Genomic DNA, 22,763 nt, shown 5'->3' on the forward strand with positions numbered 1-22,763 from the left:
TGTTTTCTATCTAACATACAAAATAAGATGTGAAAGGGACGTTTAGAACTGGTTTTCCACTTTGGATTTTCCAAGGTAGCCTTCCTTGTTCTCTAGAAAGTGGTTCTGCCGGAAAAAAGCTGCGGCATGCACTTCGGGAATGGCCGCTCCATGGTGGGGAATCTCAGTGTCTGCAAGCTTCCATGGGCCTGGACCTTGTTCTTGTTCTGTCCCTTTCACTTGGAGTGTCACCTCCGTAAAAATGGCAGGGCTAGGGTAGGCCTGGGGAGAAGGTATCTTTGCCAAGTATTCTGTTTTGTCGGTGTTAAAATAACCATGCCCTATTCAGGAATGCAGGGCACATCCTACCCCCCAGTGGAATCATATTTTAAGTGATTTCTGAAAATGGGCCGTGGAAGCTGTCTGCCACATGGCCCATGTTTGCATATCTCCATATAGTTACAATTGCAGAATTTGACAGTGTAACTCTGAATCTGATTAATTAAAAATGTGTAAAAACAAAGTTCTTGCATTATAGCTCGTTCCTTATCTTTGTGTCTTTTACTGTGATGTTGTAGAACTTGGATCATATGGAAAACTAAAATATTATGACACAATGACTGAAGAAGGTAAGAATGATTTTAGAATTGTATGCATTGGCTTTTTTTTTTTTCATTTATGGTGTCTGTTGCTTGCTCATTTTTTTAATCTTTTTTTTTGTTCCTCTTTGCATGACTTCAGTGACATTGTGTACCTTATTATTCTTTCTGCATTTTTGTCTAGTTTTTGCCATTGTGTTTATTTGGAATCGGAGACGTGCAATACCATGGGTAATCATGTTAATCATTCAAACAATCCAGACCATCTTAATTATGTAACATACTCAGAGAAATGGTGTCAGGAGTATAAACACAAGTAAACAACCACTGCATCAGCATTATTTCTTCCAAAGGCTCACAGTGACATGTAGAAATGTTCATCCAACACTCTTTTGCTAAGTCTTTAATTTCAGAGGGAGGGTGACGTATGTTCTGATAATTTTCCGATTTTTGCAAAGGAATGAGAGATCTGAAAGAACTCCCACCCTTAAAACCAGCTACCAGCCTGATTCTGGTGCAGAGGACTGTAAGCTCACATCCTCAGTCCCGGCAGGCCCTAAGGGATCAGACAAGAGCATTACTCTGAGATTAGTGCTGGGGCTACCATGCCAGCCAGTAGAATTGTCTACATTGGAGTTCCTACTCCATGAGGTTGGGCATATTATTTTAATCACTTTCCCTGAGTAGAGATTTATTTATAATGTATTTATAAATGAACTCCAGGCACTACTCCAGAACACACCCTTGCCCTGGGCAGAATCTCTTTTCTGATTTAGATTCACCACGTAAGAGCAATTTGAAGATTTTTGAATTCTTATAAAGGGACTGTCCTAGGTCCCAAATCGCCTATCTCACCTAACACATACATACCTCCACCTTTTGCATAATATATAATATTTGTAAGTTATGGAAACATTTAAGGTTATTAAGTGACATTTACAATGATACTGACAAGAATAGTTAATTTTATCCTTCCACATGAAAGAGAAACTCCCAAATGGGTTGCATATCTTGCTTTCAGCTTCCGATATTTCTAAGTTGCCTTAGCTTGCCAAAGATCTCCTAATTGCTTTGCATGCAAGAAATGAAACATCCGACAGCCCTGGATAAGAGGAAGTCCCTTCTCAGCCCCTCTCCACTCTGGCTTCTGCATACCACCTGGGCCCTTCTCTATTGCTGGCTTTACATTAACCACTGTGATATGTTTTCTAAAGCAACAGGCCAATGTTAGGATCAGACTGGGCCCTGCCAGCAATATGAGGAAATGCAGCCCCCTGGATAGCAAGAGGCCCAATGGCAGAATGCTGCCTGCAGGAATAAGCGTCCTACCTCCGAGGGGATAGAAAGAGCCATCCATGATTCATGCCTTAAAGGAAGGCTCCTGTCCCGGCTGTTCATTTACTCCTGGCTGGGGGGGGGTTGTTAGTTTCCACCTGACCTGTCAGGACCTTCCACTTTCTCTCTTTCCTCCATCTTGTCCATTGCCTTCCACCCTTCTCTTCCTATCTGGCGGTGCACCTTCTGTCCCCCTGCCACCTCAGTTGTCCCCCTTCTATTTTCCTTCCTCTTCTCACAGCCATCTGAGCAAATGTCCAAGTGCTTCCTTTCTTTCCTCCCTACACCAGACAATTCACAATTAGGTGAAAATGCAACATTCTTCTTCCAATCTGATGCTATCACTCGATAATGATGGGGCTTTGGAAGCAGGAAAACAAAGTCAAATAATATCTGATATGAGAACGATGGCTGGCCCTTAGCAAGACTATCAGCTTGTGTCTGAGGGCCCTTCTGAGTCACCTTTAACCTTCTTTATCCTTCTTCTGACTTTCCCATCCATTTATGCATATCTCTGCAGGTCCCATCCTTAGCTGAAAACGTATCCCCATTATGGTGATAGCTAATAGCAGTGAAAGCAGCATTTTAAAAGCGTGTTCTGTGAAATACTAGTTTCACATGATGTCACTAGAAGTGTTGCAATTACCAGGAAAAAAGCAGAAGCAAGCAAGCAAGAAAGATTGATTTCATAGTTGAATAAGTGGGAGGGCGTCTGCATTAAGTTAAATAGGTTCCTTAACCATGTGACTTCTCGGAGCCTTTAGTATGCTACTGTGCACTGCCACATACAGTAAATTGTCAACAGAGATGTGAGTACGCAGTGTTTTCCAGACTTTCTTATAGAGCTTCTGGTGGAGCCGTTGTGGAAATACTGGTTAAGATTAACCCTCCACCTGGAATAGGAACCTCTAGAAGATTTTTTAAAATCTTCTAAGCACATAGCAATCCCTCTCAGGTACTAGTAAAAAGGATATTTTGGACCAAGCGCTCTTCACCCAGCCACCTCAGATTACATCCTTTGACAGCCGCCTCCATGACAAGGCAGGTCTGGCTTAAAACTAATTCCAGGACCCCATCTAAAAGACTCAAAGCCAACTCTGTAATCTCAGACCTGGCAACAACCGTGTGTGGCCTCTTCGCATTCTCAAGGGTTTCTCCCCTCCCACTGGAAAATAATAATAATAACTGTGATTGATGTCACCTCCATGCTGTACAATTTGAGAAAGCGTCATAAAAACAAAAATGTCTGGGGCAATAACTGTGGACTAGTTAGTCTTTGGGAAATACCCCCTCCATTTAAGTATTTTCACAGTTTTAGAATTGTGACTACCCCGTGAGAAGGGCTATATTGTGATTGCCCATGTGACAAGTCATTATTTATAACCGTTTCTAGGGACTTCTCTGGACGTTGTATGAGGTCAGCTACTTGCAGTGAAGCCTGGGTTTTGTTGGGGTTGTTTTCTCTAAGCGGACTAAGTGAGAAGATGCATTGTACAGGCCACCCCGAATACAAAGAATAATTGAATGATGAGTTCTCAATATAGAGAATTTGCCTGCACATATTCAGTTCATTATTTTTAAGTACCTACTGTATGTGAGTTATTCCGCTAGGAGATTTGGGAAAACAAGATTAAAAGGTGGGCAATTTGACCCCATGGAACTTATAGACCAGGGAGGACAAATAACACACAGCAATCACTGAGGCACCAGAAAGAAAGTGGTAAGTACCGTAGATGTTTAGAAGATGAGGACAGACTGCAGGGGAGGAAAGGCTGCTTTCAGTGACAGGGTGGGGAGGATTTTGTGGAGAAGGTGATGTTCAAATGGGTCCCTAAAGCATCAGTAAATATGAGGTAAATCGGGGAAGGAGGATGGTAAGGACCAACCTACTAAGCTGAGAAAGGAATGAAAGGATGGGTGCATACCAATATTTACCAGGTGCCTCCCTACTACTGAAAGGATGGGCCCAGTGCTCTGGGCTTTATATATTCTATGCCCCCTAATCCTCTTAATGATCACACAAGGTAGATTATATAGAAGATGAGAAAACCAAGGCTCAAAGAAGTATTTTATTAGATGAGGAAGCTAAAACCCAGAGACACAAAGTAATTTGCTCTGGGACTCAACGGTAAGTGGTGATACAGGTCCTGAACTCAGGACCGTGTCACACCAAAGCCCCACCACTTTGGACCCACTGCAGCTTGCTGTACCAGGTGGGTAGAAGAACAGGGGCCAGACTGGCCACAGCATAGGGAGTGGGAAGAAAGTCTTGATGGAACACATGGATTAAGAATGGGGGCATCAGCCGGGCTCAGTGGCTCAGCCTGTGATCCCAGCACTTTGGGAGGCTGAGGTGAGAGGATTGCCTGAGCCCGCAGGTTCGAGATCAGCCCGGGCAACTTGGAGAGACCTCATGTCTACAATAAATCAAAAATTAACTGGGTGTGGTAGCACACGCCTGTAGTTCAGGCTACTTGGAAGGCTGAGGCAGAAGGATCACCAGAGCCCGGTAGGTCGACGCTGGGGTGGCCGTGAGTGTGCCACTGCACTCCAGCCTAGGTGACAGAATGAGATTCCAACTCAAAAAGAAAAAAAAGAATGGGAGCATCGTAGTGAGGACACAATAAGCAATTGAAGAACACATTTACCCCTACCAGAACACTTTACAAAAAGTTTATTTTCATAAAACAAGACACTTACTCTCGGACCCTGGAGAGAATCACGATGTTCAAAATTTTGTCCTTGCCCTCAGAGCCCTTTTCCTGCCTCCTTCCGTCCCTCTCTTCCTCGATCCATCCATGTCTCCCTCCCTCCCTCCCTCCTTCAGCTTTCAGGTGCCCTAGAACCTTCACTGGTGCAGCTCCCTGGGCCATACTCAACCTTCTCTGCACGCTAAGCCAGTCAGAATTGTCTCCACTGATTCATTCATTTATTCCCTCGTGCTTTAATTCACCGACACCCAGTATGTGTACTAGACTGGGGGCAGTACCCGTGGAGATTAAAGACAGCCTGCCTAAAGAACTTGGACCCCATGGGAGACACAGGCAGAGAGATGAATCATGTGATGGGCAGAGCCTAGGTGCTGGGGGAAGCCAGTGGAAGGCATTTCATTTAGCCTTGGGAAATTAAGGCAAGTAGAATCCATAAAACCACTCTCTACACCAGGTAGGTGATGTCTCCATTGCCCCATTCCTGCATCCCAAGATGGCAACCTGTCTTAGTTCAAAAGAAAACAAGTTTATGTGATGGAACACATTAATTAAAAGGAGAAAAGACCTTTCCACCAATGGCAGTATATAGATCTAGTAATTTTTGCTCACAGGAGATAAGGGTTTCTTGGAGACATGTAGGGTAGGTACCTAGGTAGACACACATCCTACTCATCTTGCAAAGAAGCAAAATGTGGGGAAAGCTGCCTGCATTGTGTTGTCCTAAACTCATTGCCACTTAACTGAAGCCACTTCCAGAAAAAAAATTTTTTCACCATTATTTAAAAAGTCATTTTTACGAGGGGGGGAAGGTAAAAAAAGTTGTGATATGAAGAGCGAAAAATTTTAATGACCTTTTCCGTCAATTAAATTAAGCCTCCCATTTCATGGCAAGCAGCTGCCCCTTTACCAAGCTGAAAAACTAATAATGTCTTACATGAATCATGAGGTCCTAAATTTGGCATGTAGCTGAGTTTTGAAAACTCCCACTATTTCAAAGAAACAAAGGCATCTTAAGGTCACATGGCCTAGCCAGTCATTTGATGTTCTTAATTACGGTGAGGTAGTCCAGTTCATTTCCAAAAAGAAACTGAATTTTGGAATATCATTCAGCAGTGTTTTCCTTTGCCCAAGATGTAGCCACTAAAAATGTAACTTTAAAATAAGTCTGTGGTGTTGTGTGTGACCTTCATAGGACACTTTAACCCTCGCTTGAATGATGAGACTGTGTTTTACACAATGATACATCAAGTAGGCTAGGTTTAACTGTCTTAGCAAAAAAAAAAAAAAACCCAACTTAACAGAGACTGCAATAAGAAGATCCAGAGGTAGACAGTATGTGGCAGCTCTGGTAGCTCCACAATGATTCAAGGTTCAATTTTCTTTCATCCTTCTGCTGCACTATTCTAGTATGTGATTTTGAACCTCAAGGGCACCTCATGGCCCAAGATGGCTGCCTTCAGAACTGCCGCCATCATATCTGTATTCCAGAAAGGAAGAAGGGTCAAAGTGAATTTCTCTAGATAGTGTCTTCTTTTTAAGGAGGTTTCCTCAAAGACCTCAGTGAAATTGGTTCAAAACTTAATCCCATGGCTACAACTAGTTTCAAAACGGTGTGAAAATTTGTTTGTTAAGCTGGGTGAATTCCTATCCCTAGTAATTGAGGTATTGTGTCATTAGGAAATGAAATGGAATAGATATTGGATAGGCAGCTTGCAGTCTCTCCACGATGGGGAAATCGCACCTTCTTTTTTTTTTTTTTTTTTTGAGTTGGAGTCTCACTCTGTTGCCCAGACTGGAGTGCAGTGGACGCTTCCAGCCACTGCAGCCTCAACCTGCTGGGCTCCAGCGATCCTTCTGCCTCAGCCTTCTGAGTAACCGGAATTACAGGCATGTGCTACCACACCCGGCTGATTTTTTATTTATTGTCAAGATGAGGTCTCGCCAAGTTGCCCAGGTGGGTCTCAAACCCGCGGGCTCAGGCAATCCACTCACCTCAGCCTCCCAAAGGGCGGGATTACAGGCTGAGCCACCGAGCCTGGCTTCACCTTCTTTTTTTGAGTCAGAGTCTTACTCTGTTGCCCAGGCTGGAGTACAGTGTCACGCTCACAGCCACCACAGCCTCCACCTGCTGGGCTCAGGTGATTCTTCCACCCCAGCTTTCCAAGTCACTGGAACTACAGGCGCCCGCCACCACGCCCAGCTGATTTTTAAATTTATTGTAGAGACGAGTTCTCGCCAAGCTGCCCGGGGTGGTCTCGAACCCCCGGGTTCAGGCAATCCTCTTGCCTCCACCTCCCAAAATACTGGGATGACAGGCATGAGCCACCGCACCCAGCAGAAATCTCACTTTCATATGACTGCATGTCGTTGGGGAAGACTGAGAAGAGAGTAAGCTAATGAGAGAGCTTGAGAGCGCATGTTCCATTGCGATGCCTATGAGACATCCACCTGGAGTTGTTGAGAAAGTGTTGGGTGTGGGAATCTGGAGCTTGGGAGAGAGGCAGGACTGTGGGTGTCACCTTGAAAGTCGTGTTATACGTGTTATTCAAAGCTGCAGAACTGGACAACTACACCTAGCTAATTGCGGAACTGGGCAATAATACCTACCTGATTGATAGGGAAAAGAAGGCCAGTAATTGAGCCCTAGGGACGCCAACATTTAAAGTCTGGGAAGAAGAGGGAGGCCCAGCAAAGGAGACTGGGGTGGGAAGAGAACTGGGAGAGAATGGTGTTTCTTCCAAAGGAGGGCAGAGAAGAAGGTGAGCGCCTCCATGAACTGACCAACAGGACCAAAGAACCGGTGTAGTAGAAAGAGAAAAAAGGGTGATAGAAAGAAAGTGAGATGCTTGGGATCAGGATTTTGGAAGTGGTAGAGTTCTTGCTGGTGACAGGGTCTCAAGACTGACCGCAGAGGTGGGTGGATGAGGTACGCTGGAGTAAGGGAGCTGGCAGTGAAGAGGAGAGGGCGGGAAGAGCTAGGGGTTGCAGGGCTCACCTGTGTACAGTCACCACAGTTGGGGACGGTAGCAATGGTGGAGAGGAAAACAGTGAGCCAGCTTCTAAAATCTTCAGGAATGATGGAAGGGAGACCAGAAAGGTAGTTGGGTCAGAGATCGTACGATTATTGGCTTGTACTCCAAGGAGGGAGGAGAAAGGGTCTAGAAGTCATGAGGATGGGGAGATGGCAGCGGGGCACTAGGAGGAGCAAGCAGCTGCCACTTTCAAGAGCTACAGGAGGAAAGGCGCCTTCGGGAAACAATTGTGCTTCAGTTAGAACATGAAGGCAAAGAGAACATTCAGAGAAGAGGTTAAGGGTAGACATTTCCTGGTGGCAGGAGTGGGAGATTGAGTCAGATCTGTTCAGAGCCCACTGGAAATGAGGTTCTGGATGGTTGACGGATGACCTGGGAGCTCTACTGAAGTGAACAGGATGTAACATGCAGTTAAGGAAGAGCCTAAGAATGTTTTAGAAGTTCTGACTATAGGCTCTTTCTGTGATTGGTTCCATGGGCAATTTGCTATGGTAAAGTAGCATCTGTCCTGCCAGGGGTTGGGAGGTTTGGGATCCTCAAGCCTAGCTGATGGTAGTGTCATGGTTGGGGAAGCAGATTAACCTTCCTCAATTATGGAGACAGATTTCAGTATAGAAAGACCTTTCCTATAGACATATCTGAAGATGGCCTGCCTCAGAAGGGAGCAAGCCCCCTTCTCTGGAGAAGCCAGGGAAGCCTCCACCTGAAGATTGTTCAGACAACGGATACTCCTATGCCCAAGATTCTGTCTTGGGCCCTTTTATTAGGCATAATCATAGACTTTGGTTTGCAGTCTATTTACATCCCCTGAAAACTTGATCTCACATTTTGGTTAAGCTGCCACCAAGTTTGTGGTAAGTAGGTTCCTGGGCCACAGCATCTGAAGTAAAATGCTTGTATATTATTTAATCCATTTCATAGCCAAACTCTTTATTAACGTGGTTAAATATATAAAATAACACATTAGATCGTTCCTGTGGAATAGACCTTTAAGGGAAATGAAAAAATAGATACATTCCCTTTTAGTTACAAATCCAAACTTTTATCACAGTAGAAATTTAAATCACAGATTAATTTTAACTATTTTTATTATTAAGAAACATTACATACACACAGAAGTAAAAAAAAGCAAACACTACATAAGGAATAACTATAAGAGTGAGTCTCCCTTTTACCCCAGATTCCATTCATTCCCTAGAGGTAACTAATTTATTAGTTGTTTTTTTAACATATTCTGTTTCTTCTAACCTGACTTTTATTATTAATTATATCTTGGAGAGTTTTTCTATCAGCACACTGAGACTTTCTTCATTCTTTTTTAACAGTTGCATAGTATTCCACTGCATAACTGTTCCATGGTGGTTCAATCATTCCACTGTTGATAAACATTTAGGATATTTTAATTTTGTGTTTATTTATTCAGTTATTACAACAATCCTGCATAAGCATCCTCTTTGCCCATGCAGTAACCTCTACTGAGTAGAAGACATCTACATATAAATAAATTTCTGAAAATAGAAATGCCAGATAAAAGAGCATACACATTTCAGATTTTTTAAGATATTGTCAAATTGCCCTCCAAAAGAATTGTACCAATTTACACTCCCACTAGCAGTGAATAAGAGAGCCTCAAACAGTACATTTAAATAAGCCCTTTGAAGAGAGATTCAAATGACTTCATTACAATGCAGATAAGTCTTTGTAATGTAACTACCTTCTAATTTACTTATTTTAGAAACCTGAATTTTTACCAAACTTGAGTTAACGCCAGGGTGCAGTCATGATCGAAGTATTTGTCCTCTCTAAATTAAATGACAAGGCTGTTCTCCTGCATGGAATATCCAATTTCCACCACAGCATGGGCCCTTTTGTACCTCAAAACCGTTGGTATCCCTGCAGAAAGTCTGAGAAGGGCACTCCAAGTTAACTTTCCGCCTTTCAATTACCAAAGCAGGGAGCCCCTATCGCGAACAGACACCATTTCTGATACCGTGTTATCTTTCATTCATTCCAAGTTCATGGTTTAACTCATTCAGTCCAACCTTCCATAACCAGTGGATTTTTCTGGGCACCTGAACAGATGTTCTCTGTAAATCTGAACCTTGTGCAAAAAGCAAATGTACTGAACTCACCTGTTATCAACCACATTACTGCTTCCGAGATGTATTCTTACAAGCATCTCCCTGGGGCTGGATCTTAGGAAGACAGCAGCCAGGTCAGTGCATGATCAGACTAACCAGCTAGTAACTGGCATCGGGTCTGTCCAGAAAGACCAAACCAGCTGTGTGGATCAAGCCACCGTCTTCCTAAAAACCAGGACCAGGGAATTCTTCTCATTAGAATACATCTGGCTTTTCAAACTTCACTGCATCTTATTTTCATGATCTAAACTGTCAGCAGTAAAAGCAGAAAGATTGGACTTGGCAAGGAAAGGCAGATTTTGCCACATTGCATATGTAGAAGGTGTTACATGGCAGCAGAAGGCAAATTGTGGATGCTTCTTTTTGTCTGTTTCTGACATCCCTAGAGAGGAAAATGTTAAGTTGCTTTCATCAGTCAAACTTGAATACTGTTATTATAAATTAATAACATAATTCCCCCCATACTCATGAAGCTTTCATTTAAAAAAATAAGTGAGAATTTGTTATACCAGGAGGCTGGCATGTTCGATTAGGCATGGTAAGTTTCCCTCTTGATTAAATTTGAAATGTACCAAATCATCTCATTTTAGTCATGGCCCCTAAACCTTTAGTTAAAGCCTCTCAGCATGTGCTCGCACTTCTGTTGCAAACCCACGATTCAAATAAGATTTACAGGTACCAGATCACAATGTAAATTGCGGATTTTAAAAAATAGAAACTAGGAACTCAAATTAAGTACCAAATATAGAATCTAGGTGCTGGGAAATGACACATACACAAAATAGGGACTGCTGCTGAATAAATGCTAGCCAAATCTGAAATCTTTCGCTTTACATCCAGATAAATAATTGGGTAATATGTAGGGTCCTCCAAAGAACGGACTGTCATATTAGATGGGGGGGACAAAAAAAATGGAATTATCTTTTGGGGTGGGCCCCATGTAGTACAAGCTTCCCACATGAGGTAATTGTTTTAGGAACCCACTGACATCAGTGTACCCATTAGCATTGTGGTGAGAGACCACGTTTGGCTTCAGTGGATTTTTTGTTGCTGTTGTTGAGATTCTGACAACACGTTTGCCCATTTCATGATGGGTGATTTATGAGCACATCTGTCCATGCCACGCTGCATATGCAGCAGTTTTTGACCAAAAATGGCGTGGCCCCCGTGCCCCATCGTCCCTATTCGCCTGACCTTGCCCTGAGCAACTTTTTTTGTTTTGTTTCGTTTCCCCAATGAAAAAAGTTCTCAGAGGGAAACATTTTGCTGATGTGGAACAGGTGAAACAAAAAACAGCAGAAGCACTAAAAGGCATCAAAATTGATGAGTTCAGAAACTGGGTTGAGCAGTGAGAAGAGTGTCTTGATAGGTGTATTGCCTCAGAGAGTACTTTGAAGGTGACTGGCTTTAAATAAGTAAGAATAAATAGACAGATTTTTATAGATAAATTCCGAGTTTAGTCATCTTTTAGCACACATGTTTTGTGGAGAACAAATCAAAACTCTCCTCAAATGAATAGATTAATGTCATAACCCCTTTGCAGAGAGACATACCCAAGATATGGGCTATGACAAACTGACTCAAAAGAGAGCTTTTACGCCCTTCCGGTTAAATGTTGGCAGATCTTAGAATAAAAGTCCTGCTTTTTTAGTAAAGAGATTCTTTATTCATTTATCTCTCGATACCCAAGAGTTCAGGAGCTGGGAACAATAGGAAGACATTTAAAGCATCTATCTGGCAGGCCTGGCTCAGAACTCCAAATCTGAGAATCAGACAGACCTCTGAGAATTTATTTGTGCAAGCTATTTGCATCTGTGTATATGAGATAGAAATGTTCAGGTAATTAAGTTCCTAAAACAAAGCAAATGACCTAAAATGAGAAAGAGTAACAGCTCCGATGCAGTGTCAGCCTCGGCCAAGGTCAATAAGCTGGCCCTTTTCTGGAAACATGTATTCCTTAGTCAGATACCTGCTATGAGCTTCAGGGTTTGTGAAAGTCCAACTTTGTCTGAACTTGATTAGGTTATCTTAAAAAAAAAAAAAAAGTGTGTCCAAGTAGATAAACATGAACTATAAATGCTAGTGAACTTTGGAAACTTAACCACAGCATTAACTAAGCAGATAATCTGTCAAGTTCCCCACAATGTGCTTTGGGGCTTTCCTTCTTTCTCTACCCCCAAAAAAGAAGGAAAACTCCAAGCACCTTCCCACATACACACACCCTAACATCTTCCTCTTCGTTGTTTGTGTGAATATTACCATGTTCACAAACACTGGGGACCAACCCAAACAGTAAGCATTGAGGGCCCAGACAAAAGACAGCATCCCTTTCCCAGAGGGTCCCAAGGGCTAGCTGGGGAAAGGGTCAGCAAAACAACTCTGAGGCTCCGTGACAACCACCATGGCAGGATGGGTATCAGGATGCTGTGATAGAGAGGCAAGGGATCAGGGCAAGCTTCCTAAAGGATGCGATGTCTAAAGCAGAGTCTTAAAAAGAATCAGACAAGTTCCTTAAATTTCTTTAAATAAGAAGTGAGAAGAATCCCAAGCCATCTGCAGAGTAAATTCAGAGGACACAGGAGAGGCCACTGAAAACTGGGAGACCAATGACAAAAGTGTTCTTATATTTCTAATGATAAGGTGACCCTGCTGGGAAAGATGGTAGAACCAATTCACATTTGGGCAGCTCTATCCTTTGTGGGTGGTCACGAGGGTCGTTCTTATAGAACGTTACTAAAGAAAGCCTTAATGGATACAAATGGGTCACTAATGAAAAGATGGCACCGGATTCGTAATTTATCCTTTGCATCAGGATGACTTTCAAATGCAGCAATTTTTTTTTTTTTTTTTTTTTTGAATTGGGGTCTCCAGGCTGGAGTTCAGTGGCATGGCTCACCACAGCCTCAACATCCCGGACTCGAACAATCCTTCCACCACAGCTTTGAGACAGGGTCTCACTATGTTGCCTAAGCTAGTCTCAACCTTCTGGACTCAGGCGATCCTTCCACCTCAACCTCACAAGTACCTGGGATCACAAGCATGCACCACCATGCCCAATTTTTTTAATATTTTGTAGAGATACGGTCTCGCTTTGTTGCCTAGGTTAGTCTTGAACTCCTGGGCTCAAGCAGTCCTCCCACCTCGACCTCCAGAATGCTGGGATTTACAGTTGTGAGCTACCATGCCTGGCCAAAGCAAGTATTTAAATAAAACTGGATCAAAAAGTTGCTAGAAAAATATGCTGGCTGCTTCTATTGCAACTTTGGGGAAAATTAAAGCATAAAACTCATAAATAGATAAAGATATACAGATATAGCTCTAGAAACATAGATGTGTGCATTCAAGATTCATTGCAGAAGCATATATTTCTCAGTTCTGCCAACTAAGAGGGCCTAGGAGCAGTGACACCCTAGTAGCCATAAGCACATAGTTCCCAGATCTTGGTTTCTAAATACCATTTTCCAGTAATAGGAGTCAGTGCTCCTTGGAGAAGTGATTACTTCCAAGGGCTGGGTCAGGAAACATGCAAGATGACACTGAAATATCTTGAAAATAAAGAAATGCTTTGAAAAGGATGGGGCATGTTAACTGAACACAGAAGCCAGTTTAGAGCCCCCGGTGGTCAAAATTTGAACAATTTAATTTATTTTGTTGTTGTTGTTGCTGTTGTTGTTGTTATTATAACGACAAGGTCTTGCTATGCTGCCCAGGTTAGTCTCAAACTACTGGACTCAAGCAATCCTCCTGCCTCAGCCTCCCAAAGTGTTAAGCCACCGCACCCAGCCTGGAACATTTGACTTAACAAAATAAATAATAGACCCATAGAATAAAAGAAATATTCACAGTATATAAATAAATAATTGAACAAATAAGCAAGGAGGTTAGGACAAGTGTTGCTTACAGAATAATTCCAGTTAATGAATATAGGTGGAATGAGAAAAAAAAGTCAGTCTTTTTTTTTTTTTTTGCTAAGCAGACATGAATGGGAAAAAAAGAAGAAAGCCTTAATAAGAAAATTTGGCTGCCTCATTTCATTGTATAATGGGTTTGGCCTCCACTTGAGATACAGTTATGTGTATGTTCTCATTAATTACAGAAACCAGTCCTATGATTGCATCTATAAATATAACATAATGACAGTTAAATTTGTTAATCATCTCTATTATGTGCTTCATTCACAAAATATTTACTAAAGACACTTTATAAAATACTTTATGACAATTACAATAGTGGTCTAATTTTCACTAATATCAATGTAGTCTTAAATAGTTTGCATGATGCTTCACCAAAATTTAGAAAAAATAATTTTGAGGTTGTACTTCAAAAGCAGATTAGGAATAAATACAAGACTATGGTCTTGGTGGGTTTTAAGATGAAATTATTATTTTTAGTGTTTTTCTCTTAAGAATAAAAATCAAGCCAGCAATGTATGAGGTGAATGAACTGCTTTACAAAGACAGTTTGCAGAACGAAAGAGGATTCATTCCTTGCAGCTGCTAGGTAGCATCTCGTACAAGAAACTTTATTATTCTTTTCTGAGCTTCTGTACCCTCCCAAGAAGGCCTCCATCATCAGAGCAAGAATCTGAGCTCCTTTCCTACTACATCAGAGCAAGAATCTGAAGTCTCTTTCCTACTTCAGGCTAAGAACTCTTTCAGGGCACCAGCTGGATCTAATTCACCAAACACTGCCCAGAACCTACACTGGTTTGCTTAATATTTGCAGTGTGGAAGATTGTGGCTTGTACTGGCTTGGAAGCAAATTGACTTCCCAGGGGAGCTGATGGTCACAAGCACTTCACTGTAATCCAGGGAGGTCATATCCCATGCCAAGCCTTATTCTAAGACACTTGAGGGATACAAAGATGGCGGAGAGACAGTCAGTCCCTTTTCCAGAGAAGACTGCCCACTGGTGGGGAGACCCGATGCGTGGGAGCAAGCAGAAGGACTGTGACATGTACAAAGCGATATGAGAATGATGGGTTTCCACTTGGGAAGGAGGAGTGTGTGTAGAGAAACCTTCAGGTTGGGACTCGAGTTAGGTCTTGATGGAGAGGAGTGACTTAATAAGGAAAGAGGAGCCAAGATTCTGCTTTCCCCGCCCTGCTCTTAACAATGCTCACCCAAACTCCTTTCCAATAGAAAAGGCTCTTTTCAACGTGCACCTTTTTGGACCTGGAAATGTGCAGAAGGGACAACTGATACGCCCACTCTGCCTTCTTCCTCTGGAGTATAAACACCTAGTCACTCCGTTTTTTCCTACTTTCCTCTAGAAAGCTCCTGGGATCCCATAAGTGGATCCTCAGCCCTCTGGGGCACAGGCTTGGGAGGTCCTAAAGAGATGGTCTTTAAGTCATTGGCTAACAGGAAAAATACGTAAAAGCTATAATCTCATCTACTTGTCGAGAAACCATGAATGCAAGGCTTTGTTGAGCCCCATTGGGTGCTGGGGATACAGCAATGAACAAAATCAGTGAAAATCCCTGCCCTTGTGGGACTTGTCTGCTGCCAGTGAAAAGCAACAAATAATTGTCATAATGATATTGTATATCAGCCAGTGATAGCTGTTTTAGAGAAAATAAGTCTAAGAAAGGCAATGCTTGAGAGAGAAGCCATAAGGCTGCTCAGAGAATCCTCAATGACAAGGTGACACTTGAACAAGTGGTGAGAGGAGGTGAGAGCGAGCCCTGTGGATCTCTGGGGGAGAACATTCCAGGTAGAGGGACCAGCCATCGCAGAGTTCAGAGGTGAGAGTGCACAGTGCTGTCAAGAAACAGCAAAGAGACGTGGTTGGAGCAGAATGAACAGAGGAGAGGGGTTGAAGACAAGGTCAAGGCAGAGTGAACCTCCTTGGACAGACTCGTACGGGATTTTGGCTTTCACATTGACCTGGAAGCCTCTGCAGGACCTTGCATGGAGAAGAGAGTGGCATGACCTGATTTAGTGATCACAAAAGATGTTAGGATGAGACTGGCCTGGGGGGCAGAGAGAAGGGGGAGACTCAAACCAGCAAGATTGTTCCCCTTAGCACTGGCTGGGTAGACATGAGAGGTACCGATTAGGAGGGAGAAGTAGTCAAATTCTGAAATATTTCAAAAATAGAGACACCGGATTTGCCGATGGATTGTGTGTGTGGTGTAAAAGAAGAGAGCCCAGGAGACCCCACGGTCCTTGCACCAGTTCTGGGTCAAGCCTTCTCAGAATGATAATGGCCTATCTGCCTACCTTAAACCTGTGCTTCCAGGGGGAAAAAAAAAGGAATAAACAGGAGAAAAATTCAGGCACACTTTTCCTTTTTAAGCGATACCTGCCAAGCCATAAACGTCAAAGGAAAGGAACAAGAAAGACAGAACTGAAAACACAAAAGCAGATTTTCAACTTTTTCCTTTTGTGTTTCCCTTTCTTCTCCCAAACCACGGTCTGCTCACAGAGGTGTGTGTGTGTGTGGCTGCTCTCTGGCATCTGTCTGTTTCTTTTGCCCCATCGTTTATATGTTGCCGATGCTCGAATGTTCTGTAGCCGCCGGGAGCTAACCTGATCGCCACCCCAAGGGGTTCCATTTGTAACCCTGCCTATTCCAGGTTTGGTGGGAAAGATGGGAAGGAGTTTCCAAGGGGCTGTTTTAGTTCAGCAGCAGCAGAACAGCACCAAAATTCATTTCCTGTGAGTGAACAGACCCTGCAAAGGTTGTTTTGCAACGCAGCGTGGAGCTTCTGTTCTATGTCAGAATGATTTGGTCGAGGATTTTGATTGCAGGTTGTTTTTCAAAATTCACATGAGGCCCTTCTGCCTGGCTGTCTTCCTACCACACTTCCACACCACCCCCTCAACACAAGCTCCTCTGAGGACACTCAGCCCGTACTCCTTTGCAAATTTCAGACCAAGAGACACTATATTAAAATTGTATATGAGTTTTTGACGTAAGTGCCTCACGATTTGAGCAGAGTATACTATTCCTGAGATTTTTAACTATACAAATATCTGTAGCTATATAAAAACACAACACATTAAGGGCTTATGCCACAATGGAGTATATTTTTTAAGGTTGCCTTCAAACATGTTAAAAATAACTCCTCACTCACCTTGAAAAGTGCTCAAAAATATCATGATTCTTTATCGTCAGGCCCAAAGTTACACAATTGTTTCTTAGATCTGTCTCTCCGTGCCACCCTTTATGACAGCATGGGATCTGTGCCTAAAAATATCTGAGCAGCCAGGCTCTGTGGCTCAGCCTGTCATCCCAGCACTTTGGGAGGCCAAGGAGAGCTGATTGCCCGAGCCCATGCATTCGAGACCAACCCAGGTAACTTGACAAGACTTCGTCTCTACAATAAATAAAAAATTAGCCCAGGGTGGTAGCGCGCACCTGTAGTCCCAGCTACTTGGAGGCTGAGTTGGAAGGATCGCCAGAACCCAGCAGGTCAACACTGGGGTGGCTGTGAGCATGCCTCTGCACTCCAACCTGGGCAACAGAGTGAGACTCCAACTCAAAAAAAAAAAAATCTGAGCAATCCCTTTACCACCAAGGTCTGCACCTGAGACTGCTAAGCATTCATTCTCTTTTAAGTATCAGTCTTATTGCCAGTGATTTGGGGAAGAACTTCCTACCAGTCCCTTCCATAATAATAGCAACCCTCTCTGAGTAACAATTCCCAAGCTCTTGCTGTTTGTCAAAGACCATCAGAGGTGTGTGTTCACCCAAGAGCCGTACAAGGACTGTGTGGGCTAGGTGTTCTGCTTATCCCGTCTTACTCATTCTGAACCCGAGGCACTGAGGGACTCAGAACCCAGTGCCTCATGAGTTTCTTTAGAGCCAACCCAAATCCATTGTGCTGCAGCAGTAGTTTTTTGGCCTGAATTCTGTCCTTACAAGTGATGGAGGGAATGCTGGTCGTCATCTTCCCATTTTAAGATTGCAGACCAGGCCGGGCATGCAGGCTCATGCCTATAATTCCAGCACTTTGGGAGGCCGAGGTGAGAGGATTGCCTGAACCCATGGGTTCGAGACCAACCTAGGCAACTTGGTGAGACCTCATCTCTACAATAAATCAAAAAATTAGCTGGATGTGGTGGCACATACTATAGTTCCAGCTACTTCGAAGACTGAGGCAGAAGGATCACCTGAGCCCAGCAGGTCAAGGTTTTGGTGGCCATGAGCGTGCCACTGCACTCCAGCCTGGGTGACAGAGTGAGATTCTGACTAAAAAAAAAAAAAAAAAAAAGACTGCAGACCAAGCGCAGTGACTCATGCCTGTAATTCCAAGCATTTTGGGAGGCCAAAGCAGGAGGATTGCTTGAGCCCAGAAGTTCAAGATCAGCCTAGGCTAGGCAACATAGCAAGACCTCATCTCTACTAAATAAATAAATAGGTAAATGAATATATACATACATACGTACATACATATATATGTAAATAAATAAACAGATAAGTAAATAAAATTAGACGGGCGTGGCGGCACGCACCTATAGTCCTAGCTACTCTGAGAGGCTGAAGAGAAGGATCACTTAAGCCCAGGAGGTCGAGGCTGCTGTAAGCCGTGATTGTGCCACTGCACTCCAGCCTGGGCGGCAGAGTGACCCCCCACAACTTAAAAAAAAATGCAGAAGTATCAATGTTTAACACACAGAAGGCCAGCTCCAGCACCTTGACCTTCTTAATTGCAGGAAGATATAAAAACAATCCTTTTTCTCATCAGTTTTGGAGGACTTACTGAAACCTGAGCACCAAGGTAACAAGTCCCGGATGCTTATGCTACTGGAACCAGAGGTGGCTGACTCTCCAGTCCTGCCTGTGTGGATTGAGAGAAGAAAAAATGGCAATGATCTTCCTAGAATAACTCACGGCCATGACACCCTTGGCCCTGAGAGTTTGTTTCTCTTTTTTCTCTTATTTATGGAGTTTCTCAATGCCACATGCTGTGATCAATCCTTCACACATATTTTCTCACAGAAGCCTTACATTCAACTCACCAGCCAATGCCACTGGAATTCCTATTTAACTGTTGGAAAACTGAAGCTCAGAAATATTTAGGAACTCACCGAAAGCCACCCAGCAAAGCCAGTGAAAGAGCTAGGACTTGAACTCAGATCTACTTGCCTCTCAAGCATATCCATTTAACCACAATACTGTCCCCAGTACACACACACACACACACACACACACACCACCCTGCTTGGTGTTCTTCCCAGCCAATGACTTGGGGATGAAACAGTCCTGAAGGCGCTGTGTTTTCCTACCCCAAGGCAAAGGGTCCCTTTGAAAATCATAAGTTCGCTGGGCTCAGTGGCTCAGCCTGTAATCCCGCCCCTTTGGGAGGCTGAGGTGAGTGGATTGCCTGAGCCCGCGGGTTCAAGACCCGCCTGGGCAGCGAGACCTCATCTCTACAATAAATCAAAAAAAAAAAAAAAATCAGCTGGGCGTGGTAGCGCGCGCCTGTAATTCTAGCTACTTGGAAGGCTGAGGCGGAAGGATCGCCGGAGCCCAGCGGGTCTAGGCTGCAGTGGCCGGGAGCGGCCACTGCACTCCAGTCTGGGCAACAGAGTGAGACTCCAACTCAAAAAAAAAAAAAAAAAAGAAAGAAAATCATAAGTTCTGCACTGGCTTCCTCCCAGGTCCCCCATGCCCACACGGGTCCTGTTAGCCTCGTCCTCGCAGCATTTTTCAAAAGGTGCTCTGTGGCGATCCCAGGAATGTCCCATGTGCCAAAATCAGCATGCCTTGCTTTGTGGGGTTCTGCCCCGCCACCCTGAAAGAGCACCCGCGTGTGCTGCATTCTGAAGGTGGACACCCAACTGCTGCCTTTCTAGAAACTTATCTCTAAAGGAAAAGCCTTCTAGGCCAAGGAGCAGCCATTGTGAGCACTTAGCATGAGGAATGGTTGCCAGGCCATGTTAGCTGAGACAAAGAATGGTCGAGGGAAGAGGCTGAATTAAAGAAATTAAAGAAGTCCATGGAGAATATAGCTCCCCAACCAGCCTGCACTGCTTTTCCTTGCTACCCCTGAGGCTAGGCTCCAAAAGAAAACCAATAAAGCTAATCTCGCCTACTTGTCAATAGCACAGAAAATTTCCCTGGTGCTGCTGCAGTGGAAAAAAGAGTATCAGTCCTTCTAGAAAACGCTTACTGGCCTTTGAATGTTTGAGAACCTATAAAATCCCAATTCTAGGGTCATTTCCTACCCTGTCCTCCTAAGCCCTTCTTTGGAGATTTTGGGAAAACCAGTCCATAAATGACAGTGGCCAGCCCTGTTCTGAAAGCTGCTTCCTGGCAGAGGGAACGGCTGTCCCCTTACATGCTTTTTTTTAAATCATTGTTTCTCTCTGGCACACATCTAAGCTCTGAAAAGATTCTTAGAACCACAAATATATGAGATCAGCTGGTTTCTCTCAAATATTTTCTCTGCCATGATCCGTGACTTTAGGACATTATTTGGATTGGGTTATTATTTCAGGTTTTATTCCCACAGGCTTGTTTGTTTCCTCTTTGGAATGCTTCCCTGCTTTATTATTATTATCTTATGCATCATTTGAAAATAGCAGATACTAATCATCTTTTTTCCATAGAGCTGCAGGATGTTCTAGGTTTAAAGAATGGCCCTGAGACCACAGTAGAATGATTTTATTAGTGGAAGCATCATCTCCAACAAAGTTTCTGAAATTCCTCTTTTCTCTTCTGGGCTTTATTTGAGAACTTTTTAGAGTTGTCTTCCACAAGAAACAACTCCACTTTAAGCTTAAGACTGCAGAGAACTAAAGATCGCTCTTATTATGTTTGTCTAGTCCTCAAATAAGGCTAGATTTGGCAGCCAGGAAAGTGTCTTGTATCCACGTGGCCTGGGCAACCTCCAGGCAATCCCAGCCCCTCACCTACCTCCTCCTTCCTTGAATTCCTTCTTTTTCTCTCTTGTTTTCTTTTTTTTTTCTTGCTCTCTTTATTTTCTCCTTTTCCTAGCCCCCAGGCTTTCTTTCCTTTCCCTTTTTTCTTCCCAGAGTTTCCCTTGGAGATTAAGTAGAAACAACGGAATTCAAATTCCCTTCCAGGATGGTAAACCTCATCTTTCTCTCTCCTTCCTGAGGAAGCCCAAGCCCCATGCTGGCCTTGTCTCCATGTAATGGTTCCCTTCCCACTTCCTTTAAGAATGTGCCCTCTGGTGCACACTCATTGCCCAGACAAAGGTCCTAGAGACTGCTTTTATTGCAGCAAGGTGTCTAGGCATGTGACTAATGGAGCTGTGAGCAGGCAGGGCTCCATCCTGTGTCACCTTCGCCATGGGAGTCAACTGATCCAACTCTAGTTTACAGGTTCAATCACACCCAACCAGTCATAGAAGCCACCACCCTGACCACACACCCTGATTCCTATCCTTGGGGTGGGGGAGTGGGGAATGGATGGAGACCTGCCACGTCCCATCTTAGGATGAGAGGCTCTCCAGAAGAAACATTGTGGTTTGATTTGGTTCTAAATAAAAAAGTAGAATGAGATCTCCTGTGAATATGCTGCCGGGGAGCACAGCCAACAAAAAATGCCTGGTGGGAAAATTGCAGGGGTTGTGGTGTTTGGAGGGACTCATAACATCTAAATCTAGGCAATAATCAGTCAGTTTAAAATGAGAAACTTTTTTACCTTGGCTGTTTCCAAGGAAGAAAATCAAGGATTGAAAAAGAAATGTGCTGTGGTTCCCTAACCGCTACACTTCTGCCTGCTTTTTTTCTGTGCTTGTTGCATGCATTTACCCATTAATTATGTCAATAATGAAGAAGAAATGAAGCGTGCACTTGTGGTACAGCTGTTTAAAATGATTACTTTGAGAATGGTCTTTTTCCCCAGCACCTTTCCCAAAGCATCTCATCACCGACGTTACTTGCTGTGCTCCGTTGATCCTTCCTTGCCCTAAATTCCCAAATGGAAGCAGTTGCCTCTTTGATGCTTTAATTGCAGCTGACTCAGCTCATCTGGAAACCTGCGATGCACGTTCCTGACTTGTTTAGAAACTGCAGTGTGATTCGTGATACAGGCTGCTTGTCCCTTATTCAAAATGTCTGGGGCCACATTTTGGATTTCAGATTCTGGGTTTTTGAATTAGGGATATTCAACCTGTAAACGTTTGAAAACCAAAATCAAACCAAGACACCCCTGGGCCTGACTTTCCTTCCCAGCCCATTGTCAAAATCTGCTCTGGAATGAGCATTTAATTCCAAAGAAACGGCGATGCCGCCAGAGAAACTCTGTTTCTTTCTACCTTTTTTGGCTCTCAACAGTAGGGGAGAGTTTTAGTGATGCTTAGTGCTTTTATTTATTTTGTGAGCAACTGGGAGGGAAGGAAAGAGGTTCTCAAATAGAGAACTGGCCTGAAGAATCCATGAAGGTAAGAAAATGCCCTTCCCGTGGTCATGGGGCTTTTGCATTGGACAGAATGGAGTGGCCATGCCACGGCCCAGCATAACTGAGAAAGACACACCCTGCTTTGCCAGGGCTTCACCCATCACCACAAGACTCTATCTTACTCCTCACTCTGTCTCCTTCCCGCCACTTTCTCTTGCTTCAGGGAGGTTCAGAGAAAAGGCTTCAATCCTCCACAAGATTGCCAAGAAGAAGTGCCAGGTGGACGAGAACGAGAGGCAAAATGGGGCTACCAATCACGTGGGTGAGTGCCCAGAGACTTCCCTCCCATGCCTTTCCTGAAGGGCAGCGAAGGGAGCAGAGGGGCAGGACCAGGGTGGGCACCCCTGACTCAGCACAAACACAGAACCCCGCAGCTCAGCCCTTCCCTGGGTGACAGGAAATGAGTCCCTCCTTCCTATGTGGGGGTAGGGCATGAATGGATACAGTATGTCCCCGGTAACTCTAGGGGAAGCCCAAGAAGAGTAAAATCATTATCTAGCCGGGCTCGGTGGCTCAGCCTGTAATCCCGCGCCTTTGGGAGGCTGAGGTGAGTGATTGCCTGAGCCCACGGGTTTCGAGACCCGC

General features: G+C 43.8%; 1 protein-coding gene across 1 annotated transcript in view; it reads left to right on the forward strand.

Moving 5' to 3' along the window:
• Nucleotides 1–22,763, forward strand: part of LOC103267301 (sodium/potassium/calcium exchanger 2-like) — a 107,392-nt gene that overhangs the window by 35,909 nt on the left and 48,720 nt on the right. Inside the window, exons 5-6 of the mRNA XM_021715976.1 lie at nt 558–608; nt 22,342–22,440. Of these exons, the coding sequence (XP_021571651.1) occupies nt 558–608; nt 22,342–22,440 (150 nt within the window). The remainder of the gene's footprint in view (nt 1–557; nt 609–22,341; nt 22,441–22,763) is intronic.

This window comes from Carlito syrichta, unplaced genomic scaffold (assembly GCF_000164805.1).
Source record: "Carlito syrichta isolate Samal-C Ts95f unplaced genomic scaffold, Tarsius_syrichta-2.0.1 Scaffold308100, whole genome shotgun sequence".
NCBI classification, from domain to species: domain Eukaryota; kingdom Metazoa; phylum Chordata; class Mammalia; order Primates; family Tarsiidae; genus Carlito; species Carlito syrichta.